Here is a 19,393-nt window from a genome sequence, read left to right as displayed (position 1 = left end):
GTGTTTGTTCCGTCATATTAACCATGTGCATCACACGTTTTGTCAAAATAAGTGCCTGCTGCACACACATCCGTTTATGATAAAAGAGACGCTCACGTTTACAAAATACTCGCAAGACACTCCCTTAACATTAAACTCTAATTACGCGTGAGATTATGCGAGTATCTGGCAAACGCGAGCGTCTCTTTTATCATAAACCCTTTAGACGCGTCTGCAGCAGGCATTTATTTAACAAGACACGTGATGCACATAGGATCACTCGACGTGCAGAACACATATTTTGAAATTACGAACCACACACAACGGGCTAGATACATGTTGTGACGAACTTCGCATCAAGCGCTCTCGAAAAAAGAAGTCACCAACCGCCACTGGTGTACACGCCCCCTTAGTGTTGTCCTTTGCTTTAATGCACATTAATTTAAATAGATCACACTTAAAATAAGTTTAATCAAATATTTTATATTTATTTATTTTTTGTAACTTGCTGTTTTTAAACAGATGTTACAAACCTATCAACAATCTGCCTTCTTAAAGGTATTCAGCAAATGCTTTGTCTAAGAATGTTCTGACTGAATGGAAAAAAATCTTGATATTCTTGATTAACATGTGGTATGCAAATTTGCTGAGATACCACTGACCACTTTTAAGTCTTCATTTCACTTATCAATGGAGGAAATCTGACCTGGACATGCACACATAGCATTCCTCTTAGATGACCTCATAGTGCCCGGAAAACACACGGACAGACAGAAAGAATTCATCTAAAGTTACTTCGTGTACACTCATAAACACTTAAAGTATATCAAGTTAGGGAAGCTCGGGGCCTAGTATTTTCTGTACTGTGTGTTCGTGTTATTATATCCTTTCATAAAGGAATCCAGTGAGAAAGCAATTACGGTCACATATTTTATAATGTCAGACAGGCTTCTCTCTTCTTATCTCGGGTTTGGCACACTGTGGCTTTTTATTACTATTCTAGAGCCTTTTCTGAAGTTGTTGCAAATTTCACAGGGGAGCACAGGCCAAATAAATCTTTCTTTTGAAGCAAAAATGCAAGAATGTGAGGACTTTTGATACATGACCATGGGGTATAACTATAAAGCGGACATTACTGAAACCAGAAAAAATGTGACAGATGTCAACAGTGATGGAAAAGTGACAAATGCCTATAAATGTTTCAAATATATACACTGTATTGTACTGGGATAAAAACAGGGTTAAGAAGTTAAAAGTAAATACAAAAAAGTTTTCCTATCTTACTCACCAAGCTTGCCCTGTTAACTTTAATCAGAATCAGTAGATAAATGATCAAACAGCGCTAAACAGCAGGCATGCCCCCCCAAACACATGGTTCCTTTCTTTTTTCAGCCTTTTTAAAACGCTAAGTGCCTCAGAGATTTAATGGTCTTATGTCTTAAGATGGCTCAAGACCACAGGGCTTGGTATATGATCGCCGTCTCCCCTCGCGTAAAACTACAGACGCGTAACTCCGACAACGCACGTGCATCCGATGAAACAGTATATCGACCGTTTCAGCAGTAACAACATAAACAAGAGGCTTTCGTGGTCAACACGTAACTTCCGGTAAACTCCGCTAAGAATAAATAACAACAAAGTCATTTTAAAGTAGTTCATTTATATAACAAGCAAAAAAACAACACCTAGATTTAGATTACCTAGGAAACCAAAACATTTGTTGAGGTATTTGTTCAAGAGAACAAGTCAGACCATTAAAAAAACTGAAACCGGAAGTAAAGTTCTGACCGTGCGCACGTGCGTCCGATAGGGTGGCCATTCGTGCCAGTTCCGCCGGACATGTCCCGAACATGTTTTCAGGTTCGTTCTCCGGCAGTCGCGTTGGTCGACCGCATACGTCATCAAGGTTTAATATTTTGGGTTTAATTTCAGAAAAGCAACCGTTACATTTCAAGGTAATAATGAAACTACAATGATTGTATGTCTTAAAAGAAATAAATCTTAATTTTCTAATGTATTTTAACTGAAATGTGATGACGTATGCGGTCGAGCAACGCGACTTCCGGAGAACAAACCCGAAAACATGTTCGGGACATGTCCGGCGGAACTGGCACGAATGGCCACCCTAGCGTCCGATGAAACCAGAGCAACAACAACATAAACAAATGGCTTTTGTGGACTAAACGCAACTTCTGGTAGACTTCCAGTAGAATTAATAACAACAGAGTCCTTTAAGAGTAGTTAATTTCTAAAAACAAGGAAAAAATATATGAAATTTTTTTTTCCTCTGTTCATATGTCATAAGTAACGCGTATCAACTACTACACTGCGCTAACGTTACTGTGTAAAATTGATGTATACAATGTTAGCTACAGGTCCTTTAATTCTTGCCTGGCTGCCAAACCTCTCTGCACATTGGTGATCCATGCCGTCCTTAGCAAACCAAAACATTTTATTTTCGACAAGGTATTTGTTTCACAGATCAGTTTATCCACTAGCCAGAAAAATAAATACAGACCGAAAGTTCACTTCAGTTCAGGCGCGTAACTGCGACAACGCGTGTGGGTCTGATGAAGAAAAGTAGCGTATCCACTAGTGATGCACCAATGTATCGGCCGCCGATATTTATCAGCCGATTTTTGATGAATTTGAAACCATCTGCATATCGGCAATAGCACGAGAAAGGCCGATACCAATTGTTTATTAATTAACTACATAAAGAAATCCATTATATGTAAAAAAAATGAGTTAATGTTGTTAATAAAATAAATGCTGAATAGCAAAAACCATCTTTGAAGGTTGTCATGCTGTCTTATTATATTTGTTTTAGCTTAATTTGTGCCTCTCTTATTATGTTGGTCAGTTGAATGTTAATTAGATCAAATCCATGTTCAGTAAAAATAATTTGATGTATAGTATTGTATACAAGTGTTTAATAGCGGCATCGGTATCGGCCTGAAGTTGTCTGTTTAAATCGGTATCGGCCCAAAAAATCCTATCGGTGCATCCCTAGTATGCACCATTGCAAACAAAGTTTAGAACAAACAACAAGAAAACAGGGATCGTGAAGAAAATGCTCCTTAGCTTTTTGTTCTTGGAAGAGAATGAAAATAAAAGAAGAAAAGAATATGGTGTATGCAAATGCTGTCTATTGCCTTTCTTGCATGTTGTGTATAGTGGAATATCCTGTCTCACAATATTTTCTTGCGCATGCGCTGTTGTACAGGTTCCATCTGCGCGGTTTCAAAAAGTGAGCTTCGCATGGATTGATCCGCACAGTGCGGATGATAATTGCGTCATGCGGATGATGGACATACTTTGGGCATAATTGTGCAACGTGATCTCATGAGAATACAAGTGTATTTTTACGTAAAGTGTGGTTGTACAGTACCATACGTACATTAAAGTCGCAATGAAATTGAAATAAAAAATATATTTTTTACTATTTTCTAGTATTTTTTGGGAAAATTCAACTAATTTTTACAAATGACTTGTCTGTGAGCTTCATTATTAAAAAAAAACATGTGCCATCATAATCTTTAATCAAAAATGCAAATCTCCCTTACTTCTCTCTTTATCTCTCTTTACTTCCGGTCATATGGTATGGCAGGTGGGCGGGGTACAGGAAAAAATCGCTGCGATTAGCAGATAGCAACATGACCAAATTTTCAACGATCCAATCAATTTTCGATGGACAAATTCAAGTCCAGCCCTAACATTTTTTTTAGGAGCCGTTTCAGTCGGATATACGTCACCACGGGGAACAAAAGACAAGCGCTACTTCAGTTTCATGGCGACAATAAAATGGTTAAAGGCAGGGTGCATGATTTTTGAAAAACACTTTGGAAAAGGGAGTCGGACCGAGTACCAAAACACACTTGTAGCCAATTAGCAGTAAAGGGCATGCCTACTAACCGACATTGTTGCCTGGGTTGCGTATGTGTGGGGCGAGTCTATCAAAAGAAGGTCCAGATTCTATTGGGGTAGGGGCGTGTTTGTTTAGGTTATTTCAAATATCAACATTGGCTTACAGAGATCATGCACCCCGCCTTTAAAGGGAAATGATACAGCAATCTTTATGGTTTAAAAGATTTGTAAATGCTTTATGTTTTGTAGCTGTAAAACGTAATAATGTTGCAAATACGTATTGTACGCATCAGCATTTATACAAACGTACAAAAAGTGTGATTTGGAAAGTTCCATAATAATACCATGTATTACAATGAGACCAGGCTTAATTGTTGCCCGGTTCTGGCTCTGGCTGTCAAAACTCATTCTAGGTCGGCCATTCCCAAACTGTGGTCCGCGGACCACTAGTGGTCCGTGAGGGTACTGCAGGTGGTCCGTGTAAAGGCAAAATAAAATATAAAATAATATATTTTTTTAAGAAAAATATATTTTTTTAAGAATATGTTTTAAGAATCTGTTGTACTGATGTGATGACCAGTTATAATTTTAGTGCTAGTAAGCCTATTTATAGGTGCAGATAAATTCAGGACTTTGTGTAGACATATTTTATCATGAGTATTACGAGGTGAAAATTCTTGATTACAAACACAAAAAGTTTGAAAACCCCTGTTCTAGGTCTTCGGTTTAAATCTCAAAAATTAAAGTCTTTGTCTAAGTGTTTTGGTCTCAGACGGACCGCTGGCTATTTCTTAAATGCTAAAGGTGATAATTACATCAGCCACAAGTTAAAATCATCAACCATCATTTCAGAAAATACACAAGAATTTTGTGGGTCTAAATACCTATAGTCACCACTAAAGCACAAAAGTTCACCCAAAAACAATTCTGTCATCTCCTACTCACCCTCAAGTTGTTCCAAACCTGTATATTTTTTGTTTTGCTGAACACAAAGGAAGATATTTTGAGAAATATTTGTAACCGAACAGTTTTTACTTTCACTTCCATAGCATTTTTCCTACGAGTCAATGGTGCTCCAAATGGCTTGTTATAACATTCCTCAATCTTTTTTTGTGTTCAGCAGAAATTAGACATTTATACAGGTTTGAAACAACCTATAAGATAACAGATAACAGAATTTTCATTTTTTGGTGAAGAATCTCTCTCAGGGGGTTTTTCACAACTAATCCTCTTCGAAAAGATTCAAATTTAAAAGGATTTATGTGGGACAATAAGTAAAACTGTAAAAACATTTTAAAAGAAATTAAAAAAATCAGTTTGATCAAATTAATAAAAAGCTGTGTTTTGTAATTTTGTATGTTGCCAGATTGCACACAATTTTGCAATGGCTACAGGTATGTAGAAAACAGACACTTCCACTTCACTACAGAGAGTTTTATCCCAGAGGTCATGTGATAAGAATTCAACAAATTAAATTTATAGTGCAACAGGGTCAAATTAACTTTTTAGTGATAGTGGACGCAGGAACCACATACATGAGCTTTTTTGAACGAGGTGATGCTGGGCAGTGCTGTTAAAGCATACTTGTCAAAATGTAGTGCTAACTGGAGCAGAATCGTCCCTGGAGGCTTCTACATTTAGCCATCAAAACTCAGATTTTCACAGCCATTAGATCTACTGAGCCAAGACACAGCAACACACATCATTTCACAGATAGACTCACTCGGCCAAGCCTTTAACATATGTTCAAAGCGCTGAGTAATGCATATCATATACCTCCATGCAGAAACACAGACGCACACACAAAACTTATATGTACCTGGAGGCAGTCATCATGGCTGATAAAAGACCGAACAATAACATTTTTTTTACATACCAACCAAGAATAAAGAACGCGCAGCAGGATAGACCGAAAAGGAAAGCCAAGTAAACAAGAGTGGGGGGGGGGGTGTAAAAATGTATACAGAAAATTTTAAGCACAAAGGCAGTGCTTTCAGAATGAGCAGCCATCTGACACAGAAAAGCAAGCGCGCACACACACACATATACATTAAAACTGACTGATAAGTTCAGTTCATGCAGACCTTAAAGCTGCTCTGTTGGCTGATGTTTGATTCCAATATTATGGTCCATATTACAAATATATACTACTTTATATGTTTATTTTACACTTTACACTGTAGAATTGTATATGCCTTGAGGTATCAAAACATTATGCACAGTAGCACTTTAAGTACTTTGAAAACTCAACAGAAGAATAAACTTTTTGAAAAAATACCTTATGGAAATTGTGTATTATAAAATAACTTAATAGAAAGACACATCGAGATGAGAAAGACAAGCCACGCTCCCTTTTCAATCTGGGTGTTGATGCCTGATAGAAATTAAATAATTGTGGTGGAAACTGTGGCCATTCTATATATAGGCAGCATATTTCAACCCTGTACAGAGCGCTGTCCCACACACCCGCTTCCTCTTTCCAGCTGCTTAGTCTGTGTCAGTGGCACAGATGTAGTAGAGAAACCACCCTACCACACATACAAACAAAACCAGGAGTAAATGACATTTCAGAAACCACTGTCAATACACAAAATATATGATTCCATACTTCGTTATTCCTTTAAGTTTTCTATCCCGAAGACTATGCACAAACATAGACTTTCATTAATGTTTCCAAAGCTTTTCATACTTTATTTATTTCTTAGGCTTTAGCTACACTGCCGGCATTACTCTCTGTATCTGAAAGAATTTATGTATGTGACTTTTTTCATTTTTAAGATATGCGTGAAGCTCGTAGAACTTGTACGATATAAATATATTATAAGACCCAAAAAATAAAGGAGCTTTGTTTTTTTGAGGAAACGTGTAGTGTTACTTTCATGCATTTAAAACTTTTAGGCCTATGCATAATTCATGCCCTGTCAAATATAAACTGGATGTGTTGTACACTAGATTACGGCAGCGTTGTGTGTGCATGTGATGTTTTCTAAAATGCAAAAAAGCCTGTCTTACAAGAAAGAGAATTTTTAAGAAGCTTTAAAGTGAGGAGAAAACAAGCACTTGAACAGTTTGACAGACAAAACAATACAGAATACAACTCATATTGGCACAGTTGCTTAAAGGGGGCATACCATGAAAATCTGACTTTTTCCCATGTTTAAGTGCCATAATTGGGTCCACAGTGCTTTTATCAAACTAGAAAATGTTAGTAAAATCAAACCAGTAACTTAGTTTTGGTAAACCATTCTCCCCAAGCATGTGAAAAAATAGGTTATTGATATTTGGCTCACCCTGTGATGTCAGAAGGGGATACTGCCCCTAAAATGCCCTCATTTGCATGTTAAAGGACCAACCCAAAACGACACATTTTTGCTCACACCTACAAAGTGAGAATTTTAACTTGCTATAATAAATTATCAATATGATATTTTGAGCTAAAACTGCATGTACTTTTGGGGGCACCAAAGATTTATTTGACATCTTAAAAATGTCTTGTGAAATGTCCCCTTTAAGTACAGTTATGTTTTGTTTCTAATAACACAATGCTAACTGAAACTCTGGTACTTTCTCCACAAAATTACAGCATCTCTCAGAAGATCAGAGTCCAGCTATAATATCTGACCTACATCGGCCTGAAGCGACTAGAATCTCAGAATCACCGGGATGTCCAAAGATATTTAGGTCAGGTGAGGGTCGTGAAGAGATACAACTTGTTGTCAACTTATGTGAGTGTTTAAAATGAATTAGACACTAATCTAATTCTCAAATAGGTAAGTGCTAAAAACCTAAACATTGGCTTTATAAGGAATATCTTAAATCTTCAGCTCTAAGGAAAGAAACAGTGTCCGTAATAGTGCCAACTCTTATATATAAGAGAAGCTGGCTATGGCTATATGAAAAAAAGGGGTTATAGTGTAACATATTACCGAAATTGGAGGAAATTAGTCAATAAACATTAAAAGTTAAGCATAAGCATCAAATCACTGCATCAACTCAGTCTACCATTCCCTAAAAGGGACGCATTCAAATTACAAAAAATATACGTTTGAACTTTGATAAATACACCAGTTTTGCTTGCAAAATGCGGGAATAATACCAAAGCAATCTGTTTTAAAATAAGCCAGCGGGTAGCCTACTGCAAACGCTTTAAAATCTAGCACTGCTCATGGGCGTAAGATTGAGTACATTTTAATGAATCGGTTCATTCAAATGATTTGTTTCAGTGATCCGGTTCAAAACAAGAATCTCCAGATACATACGTTTCAACCAGATGTTTGCTCCCTGGTTAAAAAAAACTTTCCGTTTTATTAATACTATGTCACACACCTAACAGATTTCTTTTTTGATGAATATTCAAAAGGAACCGATTCAAAAGATCGTTCGATTCTTTTGTGAATCGAACATCTCCAGCAATGAATGCACTCTAGGGATCATCCACCATCCAAGTCAATGGAATGCCAACTATGTGATTTAGGAGAGGCATCGATACATTCCATAATCAAATAAATAAACGAATGATGGACAAAATCCCTGTAGGTGCGGCGCGCCTGCATTTTTACAGACGACTCGGTGTCAAACACGAGACTAATGATCTTAAAGAATCAGCACATTCATAATGCATAAAATCTATATAAATTGGCCAAAAATATTGCAATGAATGAATTTAACTACATGTTTTTAGTACGCAAAAACTGTTATCTTGCACAAATTGTAAATCTTTACGTCTCGTTAGCAAGCACGATAATGAGTTTCGCGTAAAATCCACCCTGTTATATAGGTAGCTAAATCAATACCATGAGCGCTGGCAAAATCTGCAATTTTACAGACGGCGGCGGGGCGTGAGAACGGTCTGCCTTTGACAGCATACATTCCAGTGTCTTTTAATGCCATGAGGTGACCACTACTTGTATTTAGATCAATGCAGTGAGCGCTAAAGCATTACAGACAATAGACACAAGAGTAACTTACCTTGCGTCACGCCAATATCCCAACAAAAGATCCAGTGATCAGTGTATTGTTCCCAGATTTACCCACTTACAGACATTGCTACCAATCTGACGGGAGTAACGATAGTATCCTTTACAGGCGGAACACACTGGCGATGCACTTCAAGCAGAAAGAGGTGGAGGGACCGAGTCTGAATACAGAGAGGAGCGCTAGGGGGAGTTATCGCCTCCAATTAGAGGTACGCTCTCCAAAAATGCATACATTAATGTCCTTACCTGCTGGATCCATTGGCATGCATGATTCTTTGCCAAGTTCATTAATTTTAGACGCAGTGAGCGTCATTGAACTCTTTCAAATTGCAAATGTATATATAAATATACAAATCTCTGCATATCTCTTTTTCCTTAATGTCATAATGTGCAGTCTTTAATGAATGCATCCAGTTATCATATCCTATAAAACTAGTGAAGCGAGAGATAGAGGCAGAGAGAGATTCGTACCATTAAATCTCAGACCCTCCCCCACACATTCCCTTCAATGTCTATTATAAATGACTACTCTATGAATATCAGTAAGTACTGATGGTTTTACTTTTGGATGCTTGGAACATTTTTTGGATATATTCCTTTTCCAGTAAATTTATGTTATGTTGCTGTTGGTATAGTGTTGTACTGCTGCAGAAGGCCTAAAGTCTGAGACAGACTACTTGTTAAAAATACTCCTGTTAGCATTTTTAGATATATACATATGTGTATATGATGTGTTATATGAAAGATTAATAAAAATGTATAGGAGTGTCTTAGTAGCATCTCTCCATCTTCAATTTACATCCAAATATTTTTACTGTTTTAGAACATTACAGTTTTTCTCAGTCGCTTTGCTGCATTTCTCACATTACTATTTACATTTGCACAACAGTTAATGCAGTTCTCAAAACAATTAGTACAAACTGCAAAACCTAGTTGATATCCTGCAAAAGCGTGTCACTTGCTTAAAATGGATAGGTCATTCATCAAAAGCAAGTATTCATGTCAATGAAAGTGTTAGTGTCATCAAGATGAAGATAGTCAAATGGCTTTGTCATGTTTTCATTATGACAGTTTACTCTATAAATGTTTTCCAATGCATAAAAGTCAGATCTTGGTGACACCTGAAAATGCTCAAGACAGCACTATTGCACTATTTGAAAAATACAGTAAAGTTACACATTGCTGTATTTAGTGAGGTAACCGAGTAAAATACACTCAATATATATGTTTCACATTCTTACTGCATATGCTCTTTAAAATTTTAATTTGTTCACAGCATAGTGCAAAAGAAAAAATACACCCTTATTTACAACAAACATAAACACACATATTACTGTAATCATTCCTCTAAGTCTGGCCACATAATTTCAGAATGACTATTCAGCATTCACAAGTTTTGACTGACATTACATAAAACAGCAGAAAATTGTATGAAAGCAATTGATGCATGTCCAAAAGCATTTGCAATTTGTTCGAAAGAATGAGAAACTGCTACTATGATGTGCACAAATGACTAAATGTTGTGGAGGTTGAACTAACTGTTGTGCAGATGTAAAGAAATGCACCAAAACAACTGAGAAAAACTATAAAATGTTGGTTTAAATTAGATTTTGAATCTCAAATTTTCAATGTGCTCTTAGACCTTTAAACTATTAAGGTTGTAACTTTATAGGAACACTTTTTGTATTGATTCTGTAAGGTGCTTTTACCACTACAATGACTTCATAAAAAATAAAGTAGCCTGAAAGGATATGGCTAAAAGCTTTGTCAAAGAGGTCCATTTTTAGCAATGTGTTCCTTGTGATTTAAAAATGCATTAAAAAAGCAAGAAAGCACAGAAGTGGTTTATTTTCAATTCTGAAAGTTATCTTGACATATTTTTTTGTGTAATATACAAAAATATGATAGAACAATAAACTATTGTCTATTGTGCAACTGTACTGTATGCAATACAGTAACTCTGTATGCAAGTAAGCAATATATTTATGAGAAGTTGCCAATGTTGAAATATATAACATATAAACACTTTTGATTTCCATTAAGGAAATTGTGTGTATTTCCTGCAATCTTTCTGTCATTGTCTATTATTGGCCAATAGGGGGAGGCAAATACTATTGTTTGCAGGTATTCGACTATAACTAAAGGACGCTGCAGTGAAAATGGTCATTATTTTTCTCTGAAAAAATTCATTATGCCTTTCATTTGAAAACTTTCTGGGGCATGTTGCCAAAATTTTGACTTCAGTGATTATTTTTACAACAAAGGGACACATAAATGTAGACACATACCTTGACGTCTTATAAAAGGCTATTGCCTAGGAAATATTGACGCATTTCTTAATAGATGTTCAACCTTTGTGCATTATGTACCTATAAAGAAACCTTTAAAAGCATAATTGTACTACAAACCAGTAAATGTATTTATGCAATAAATAAACAAACACTAAGTGCTTTTGTCCACTAAGTGGCACTAGTGAACACAACTGCAGGATGCGCTTCTCTACCCGTGATCTTGGCCTTGACGTAAAATACGTTCACTTTTTATTTATATTATTTATTTATTTAATCTGAAAAACAGTTTAACAAACTGATAACTGTCCAATACGAAAACATCTAAAAACCTATTTTGTTACATGTTTGTTTAAATATTGCTTTCGTTTTATAAATAAAAATTGTTATATAAATTATATTGCATTCATTATTAAAGCCACGTTATATGTTTTCTAATTAAATAACTTTAGTACTTGTCTCGCGCCCAGGTACAGTAGGGCTATTTTGGGTTTTTTGCTCATTCCAACGTGTCATGCTTGTACGTGTCTGTAAAATATCGTTCTCTTCCGAAACTTGTGGTTATTTCCTGCTGTCAGTAAATGCACGCGCCGACCATCTCCGTCAGTTTGTCATTGTGTGATGAAAATCTGATCATTGTATGTGTGACGCGTGCACAGATGGTTCGGGCTTCAGCTCGCAGCCAGGTCGCATTGTTCTGAGCGTGACACTTTCTATGCGCTAGCTAATGAGAACAGACGGACCCTCGTTTCCCCTTCTAAGCAGTTTTTTTATTCCTTTCTTTTAAACACTGTTAATATCATCTGTCTCTCATCCGTCCGTTTCCATCTGGCTCCAAATAATTTGACTACTATGCCGGGTTGACCTGGAGACCCCGATGTGATAGATAGATAGATAACTAGATAGATAACTAGATAGATAGATAGATAGATAGATAGATAGATAGATAGATAGATAGATAGATAGATAGATAGATAGATAGATAGATAGATAGATAGATAGATAGATAGTCTTTACAGAATAAAACTATAAAATAACTCGTGCAAATCATTCTGGAAACAAGAAATCCTCATCAACCTTTTTCTGTTTATTCCCCTTCAGATTATGGTTCCCAGAATGCTTTGCATGAGGGTGTTATTTTAGTTTTATTCTGTTAAGATAAAGACTTTTTAATGTTTAATGTTTATTTAACTTTGAACATACTGTTGCCATATTTAAATCTGCAGTAAGTTACTGGCAAACATCTTCCAATAATTTTAACAGGATAGATAGATAGATAGATAGATAGATAGATAGATAGATAGATAGATAGATAGATAGATAGATAGATAGATACATAGATAGATACATAGATAGATAGATTTCAGGGTTTATCTTTTAAAATGTAAACATTTAAATGCAGAGTCGGTTCATGATTCGTAGATTTAGGATTCGTGTTGGATGTGATATGTTGCTGTTTTGTTTTTGATGAATATTATTTAAGCCTCAAGCAGAGAGGACAGATTGGCTTTTTGTATGAAGGGTCAATGTGTAATCTACCTGAGCTGAGGGCTAATGTATTCGAACCTTCTCTGTGACATACAGGCAGACATATGGTATTACAACAAAGCTCATAGTCATTCATTACATAATCCTAACGAGGCCTTTTCACTTTCAACATGCACACCATTAGAAACACAGCAGCTTGTTTGACTAAGCATGGTAGCTTACTTTGTGGAGCATTTTTTTAAATATCAGGACTTATTTAACTTAAAATTGTTTGACTTTAAAGAGAAAAAGACAACTTACATTTTCATATACATTGCCCTGCAAATTAGTCATATATCTTCATGGTAGATTTTCAAGCTGAAGCGTCTTCAGTTGAGTATAGTTATGATTTTTTTTTAATGTGAAGTATGATCACCCCCACACTCGTTCACATACACGCACATGCTCTCTCGCTCTTTCCCACGGGACGCAGCAGACGGGTCGTAATTTGGTTGCCTTGGCCCGTCTGGACAAGCACCTGTCTCCTCTCTGGGGAGATAGCCGCCTTTGGGCCGTGAGTAGAGCGGACTGTGAACACATGCATGTGTGTGTGACAGAATGAAAAATAAAGCATGTTTATTTAAATAAAATTAAAATGAATGTCAGTGCATTGTATAATGTCAAGGAAAAGAATAGTAGGCTATTGGATAAAGAACACTGAATTTTCTTATTGGCACATTTTTATTCCATATTTTTTATCCAAAAACTACAACAGACAAATCAACGTCGAATATATTTTTGTTTTTACCATTTATTCTAAAATAGTTATGAAAACTGCGTTGGTAAAAACCAGCGCACCGGCTATTTCACTACAAAATGACGGACAAACCCCTGAATTAACAGGGTCATCTTTGGATATGAGGCAGATGTGAAATAGGCTAATTTGTTCACTATAAAATTTCCAAAAAGGTTCACAATAAACACGTAAACAAATAATCATTATAAAATAGTTTGCGAAAGAAAAAATAAACTACTTTCAGATCATTTTTGGTTGCAGCATAGAAAGCGTCCGGGTAGCTTATAGACTTGGGAGGCAAACAACTTTAATTTTCGATTTTTATGTATTTTCAATTATTATTTTGACTTTAATTTTACAGCCTAATCAGACGCAACAATTGATGGAAATTCGTTAAAGCCGCCACAAGTACTAAGGTACCCAAGATGCTTTCAATGAGCACTTTGTAAACGAAAAAAAATAATAATAATACAGCAATAAGTCCTATCCAATGGGAAGTGCTTCTCGTTATCATAGGACAGGACATTAACAGCAACATCATTATAATAACCATAGTGCATACACAGCGAAGGCCCTCCTACTCCTAAAAAACTGCCAATGAAAAGTGCAAGTGAAAAGCAACAGTAATCCTCAACTCTGCGACACCAGTCTAAAACATGAATCGCAAAACATTAAATATTTACATGTAGGCCTATATGTAAACACCTTAGGTTACTTTAAGGACACTCACATAACTTAATTTACTGATAAATAAAATAATAAACAAATAACATATAAATAAAAAAGTAATAAGTTCACGATTTGTTCCAGCACATAGAAATATACATTACATTTTTTAAATGGTTGACAAAAATGTGTTGATTTATATCCAGGTTAGCTGTATCGTAAATGCGTTGTTTAAGGATAAGTAAATCGGAATTGTCTTGGTCGATTGGGTTGGCCCAAGTCAATTTTTTCACAACTTATTGCCACGAATGTACGTATAATAGAGCTACATGATAACTGATAACCTTTGAACAGCTATCCGAAACTATATTGCTACAGTGTCAAAAACAACAAGCTTTACTGTACTGCAATACTTACAGAATGGTAGATAACACTTTCTAATGACTTTTATTAATAGCATTAACAAACATCACTATATAAACTGCTTAGAAGATTATTAATTAATGTACATCCTGTGAAAGTGAGAGCTCAATTGACAGAGCATTGCGTTAGCAGCGCAAAAAAGTAATAAGTTCAATTGCCAGGGAACACGCATACTGGTTGGATAAAACGTATAGCTTGAATGCATTGCAAGTGGCTTTGAATAAAAACGTCTACCAAATGCATGCATGTATATGTGTTTGCTAATGTCCAGAAATAAAAGTAATTATAAAGTGTTATCTATAGCTATTCTTAATATTTTGTATCCTGTTGTATTAGGCTACTCCGTATCAGTAAAAGTCTTCTTTAAATACACCTGTAGGATTTTGCTTTAGGGTACTGAAAAGATGCCCAAAGTTCTTTTAAACGTCCAAAACGTGGTTAAGGTAAGATATGTAACAGATAGCCAGGCGAAGGATCTCAATCTTTGACAGCTTCTTGTCGGGTGGGAGTGTCGGTAGCAGCTTTCTAAGCTCAGCGAACGCTACGTTGAACGCCTCCACGCGGATTCGCTCTCGCGTGGCATGAGCAGAGCGGTATTTCGCGGTGGCGCGCCGCCTTCGTCTCTTCTCTTCCCTGGTGAGCGCGGCGGGCACGAGTGTGCGTGTTTTGCCGTCGCCGGCCTCCAAGGGCTCGTGACACTCCACCTTCATGACGTTCAGACAGTCCGAGTCCGACTGTGTCCAGGTGAGATCCGAATCCGTCTGATCGGGACTCAGCATCATTTTCAGGTCTTTAGAAGTGCACTGATTGGTAACTAGTTTGATAAGAATGACATAAAGTACATATGTTCGTTAAATATGAATGGTGTGACAAAGAATAACATAAAATGCATCTGAAAATTTAAAAATAAATTTATTTTAATTTTAAAGCTTGTTTAGTTTTTTTCTGCTTCAAATGTTTGCATACAACTTCTGCAACCCATTTTTCGATTTGTCATTTTGATCACAATTCAGTTGCCACTAAATATTTGCAAATTTTTTGTCAGTGTGCATTTTGTAATTCAGCTAATAATAATTCAAGAGAATATGATCAGCGAATGGTTATAAATATTCACTGGTTCCGTGAAGAAGTTAATGGAAATCAATTAAAAAAAGTAATTGCTGACCATCTGTCACAAATGCAAAGCTTATAGCTCCAGCTGACACGAGGGAATAAATCTCACACATGGTAATTCACAAGTAATGTTTTTTTTAGTTGTGAGAGATTGCGTTTTTATTTATAACGCTCGTGTTACTTTTATAGGCATGTAATTTACATTTTAACATTAATGTTGAAAGCAATTTACCACAAAAAGAGGATGTGTGGAAAGTACAGAAAAAAACAACGAATGTTTAGTAAAACTCACCTCGAAAAATACAGGCTATGAAGAAAACGACAAGAAATGTATTATTCCTCCAAAAAATAGATTTCGTTAAGTCTGTCTTCAGTAAAATATTTTTATCTGTCCATGCTCCTTTCTCAAATATTATTTTTTGTACAGTTCGGCATCAACAAGGCATTTCTCCGTAATATTTTCCTCTCCACTAATAGCACTTATAACACAAATCGGAAACGTAAATTTGTGTTGTTGTATGATGAAATTTCCATGAGCAATCTTAAAAAAATGATGATGAAACTAACGGGACCGACTGACGATGCTGCCCTCTGACCCTTGCTTGGATAACAATGGACACGCGTTCTCGGATAAGATCGTTTTGATGAGAAAGTGTCGTCAGTTGCACAGGCTATCTATTTCCCCGTGGATTAGTATACAATTGCTCCAGCCATCCTTCTTTTCATCCACATCCACGCGTGCTTGTCCCCGTGCCTCTGATGATTTGAGAGATAACATTCCACTGACTCCCTAATAAAGTGCGAAATGACGGAGAATGTTGCGCTCTCCTCCTCTCTCTCCCTTTCTCTCTTTCTCTCTTACAAATCATTCACTTTATGCACTTAGCCACGACAGTCACACCCTTGTCCCACCCCCTCGTTTCCTCCATCCACTCAGCGCCTTCTCTCTCGACCAGCGTGAGAGCCTCAGGGTACAGCTATTCAACAAGCTGGAGTTGGCAGGCGTGGGTTAGATATATATTACTATAATATTTTTACTACAGCATTATCTGAGTGGGATTATGGATATCAGCTGTGAAAAAAATGTTTTTCTACAATATTTTAATAATTTCTATAGACTACATTTGATTTATGACCCTAACCAATGATTAAAATGGATGTTTATAAATTCACAACTGGACAATTTTTTTTTACCATAAAATGTTGTACTTTGGTACTTATGGCTGTATAGCATAATACATTCTGTTTGCTTGCCTTGTAAATACTAAATGATCATAAATGTAATATTTAAAATACTGTAAAAATTGCTGTAATTATGCAGCTGGTTGCCAGTAATTTACTGTAGAAGATAAAGACTGAAAATGTTTCATGTTCATTTAACTTTAAACAAACTGTTGCCAGTAAAAAACATAAATGTAAAATCTACAGTAAGTTACTGGCAGCTAGTTACCAGTAATACACTGTAAAAAAATTCTGTAGAAATTACAATGTTATTGCAGCTGGGTTGCCGGTAATTTACCGTAGATTTACATTTATGTTATTTACTGGCAAGAGTTTGTTCAAAGTTAAATACATTTTATGCAAAGCATTCTGGGAACCAGAAATCATCATCAACCTTTTCAGTTTTTTTGCTTCAGATTTTGTTTCCCAGAATGTTTTGCTTGGTGCTGTTTTTTTAGTTTTACTCTGTAAAGACAAATACTTGTAAATGTTAAATGTTCATTTAACTTTGAACAAAATGCTGCCAGTAAATAACATACATTTAAATCTACGGTAAGTTACCGGCAACCCAGCTGCAATTTCTACGGATTTTTTTTACAGTGAATTCCTACAGCATTATTTTACAGTGTAGCCTACACTGTAAAAAATTTGCTGTAATTATGCAGCTGGTTGCCAGTAACTTACTGTAGAAGATAAAGACTGAAAATGTTTCATGTTCGGTTAACTTTGAACATACTGTTGCAAGTAAATAACATAAATGTAAAATCTACAGTAAGTTACTGGCAGCTAATTGCAAGTAATACCCAGTTAGTCTGTAATTTCTACAGAATTTTTTTACAGTGTATATTTCAAGTACTATATGAGTACACAATGGCATACAACATTGGATATCATTAAGAATCAAAATACATTTTAAAAAAGATTTAAAAAACTTTGTGATATAAAAATATCAGTTTGCAATTACTAGACAAACTTTGCACACTGTCCTATGATATATTGCCTTATAAACTCGTCTGGTTGGTTTCCAGTCACCTGGAAACGTAGATTCATGAGCATAAATATCTCCCCTCTTCGTAAAGTCTGACAGTACGGTAAGATTTTCTTCAGAACCAACCAAAATGAAGACAAAAGAGCATTGTAAACCAATGAGGGATATGTTTGTGGAGATGCAGAAATCTGCGGGAGGCAATGAACATATCTCAGAGCACAGTGCAGTCCATCATGGAGAAGTGGAAGGAATATGAAACTACAGCTTCTTTCCTAGGGAAGGCCGTTCACCTAAACTTAATCATTGAACAAGAATAGCACTTGTCAGAGATGCTACCACGATGCCATTGCCAACCATCACTCTGACTTAGCTGCAGAAGTCAGCGGCTGCAACTGTAAATGATGTCTGTGGGTAAACAATCTCCATGCTACTGCACAATAAAGGCCTTTATGGGAGAGCGCATGGCAAATATAAAGCCTTTGCTGATGAAAGCATATACTTGCATGCAAAGACTTTGCAAAACATCACCTGGAAGAATCTTCAAAGATTTGGCAGAAGGTCTTATGGTCTGATGAGACTAAAGATGAACGTTTTGAATTAGCCTCAGGTCTCGCAAATCATTTGCATGGGGCTGAATATTTTTCATGGCGCGGTATATAATAAAATCTGTAAATTAATCTGGCTGAAAAAAGTTTATCAACAGATATACTGTTTTTTTTCAAAAACAAATCTTTTAAAGAACAATCTTTCTATTACCTGGCTTGTTAAGTAGTTGCAACTTTTCTTTGTTTCTGCAGCTCTTTTATATCATCTTTGTTTGTACGTGTAATAAAACAGGTACAGCCTTGGAGAAGCTGCTTATCCCGATGAGATACAGAATTTTAATATGACACTTATCATAAAAAATAAAAGAGGCATGAGGCTGTAAAAAGGGGAGAGCGTATATTGTTTTAAAAGGCCTTCTCATAAAAAGCCTGTAAAGGAAAGGCGTCACTATTACTTTGACTCTAAGATTCACAGTAATGACTACCAGTCACCCTGTTACTTTATAAAGGAAGAATGTTTTCATCTGTGCATATAAATGAGACAGTTTAAAAATCAACAAAAATCCTCTGATATAATCAAAATGAAATGCATTATTCAATGCCATGTTTGATGAGAAAATATGCTCCCTAATAATATATTCAATCAATTTTTTCAGGATCCGCACATCGGCTTCAAATTGATTACATATTAGACTGCATTATTGATCAGACTGATGAGACGTATTACATTTCATTAAAGCCTCTTATATTTGTCCTCTGTTTGTGAACAAAGTCAGCTGGTCTGCTGATTCCTGCAACACATCCCTTTCTCCTAACACATACACATATAAATACACAGAGTCAAATGTGAGAAAGAGGCATATGGCTTCCAGACTCACCCATCCCCCCTTCTCTGCTGCCCTTTTTGCCTGGTGCATGTGTTTAGATCTGGGCATTGCTTTGGGAAGGGGGCAAGGACCTCACTGACTGAATTAAGGTCTACTCTGTATGTATGTGTGTGTGTGTGTGTTGGGGCAGCTGGCTGATGTTGCTGGAAGGATGGAAAGATGGATGGGTGGATGGAG

General features: G+C 36.2%; 2 protein-coding genes across 2 annotated transcripts in view; both read right to left on the bottom strand.

The window, feature by feature from the left end:
- vangl1 (VANGL planar cell polarity protein 1) overlaps positions 1 to 8,987 on the bottom strand; it is a 32,270-nt gene extending 23,283 nt beyond the window's left edge. The window contains exon 1 of the mRNA XM_055215758.2: positions 8,815 to 8,987. The gene's annotated coding sequence lies outside the window, so the exon portion shown is untranslated. The remainder of the gene's footprint in view (positions 1 to 8,814) is intronic.
- A 4,318-nt stretch (positions 8,988 to 13,305) lies between these two features.
- Positions 13,306 to 16,487, bottom strand: nhlh2 (nescient helix loop helix 2). Its single transcript, XM_055216561.2, has 2 exons — positions 15,868 to 16,487; positions 13,306 to 15,276 (listed from the first exon to the last, which is right to left on the bottom strand). The coding sequence occupies exon 2, from the start codon at positions 15,242 to 15,244 to the stop codon at positions 14,882 to 14,884; it is 363 nt and encodes a 120-aa protein (XP_055072536.1). The 5' UTR covers positions 15,245 to 15,276; positions 15,868 to 16,487; the 3' UTR covers positions 13,306 to 14,881.
- Between the last annotated feature and the right edge of the window lie 2,906 nt (positions 16,488 to 19,393).

The sequence above is a fragment of the Misgurnus anguillicaudatus genome, chromosome 17 (assembly GCF_027580225.2).
Source record: "Misgurnus anguillicaudatus chromosome 17, ASM2758022v2, whole genome shotgun sequence".
NCBI classification, from domain to species: Eukaryota; Metazoa; Chordata; class Actinopteri; order Cypriniformes; family Cobitidae; genus Misgurnus; species Misgurnus anguillicaudatus.
The sequence above is the reverse complement of the archived record's forward strand: the minus strand, read 5'-3'. Positions and strand labels throughout refer to the sequence as shown.

Coding starts and splice junctions, on each gene's coding strand:
- nhlh2 (XM_055216561.2), bottom strand. CDS start 15,244: ATGATGCTGAGTCCCGATCAGACGGATTCGGATCTCACCTGGACACAG.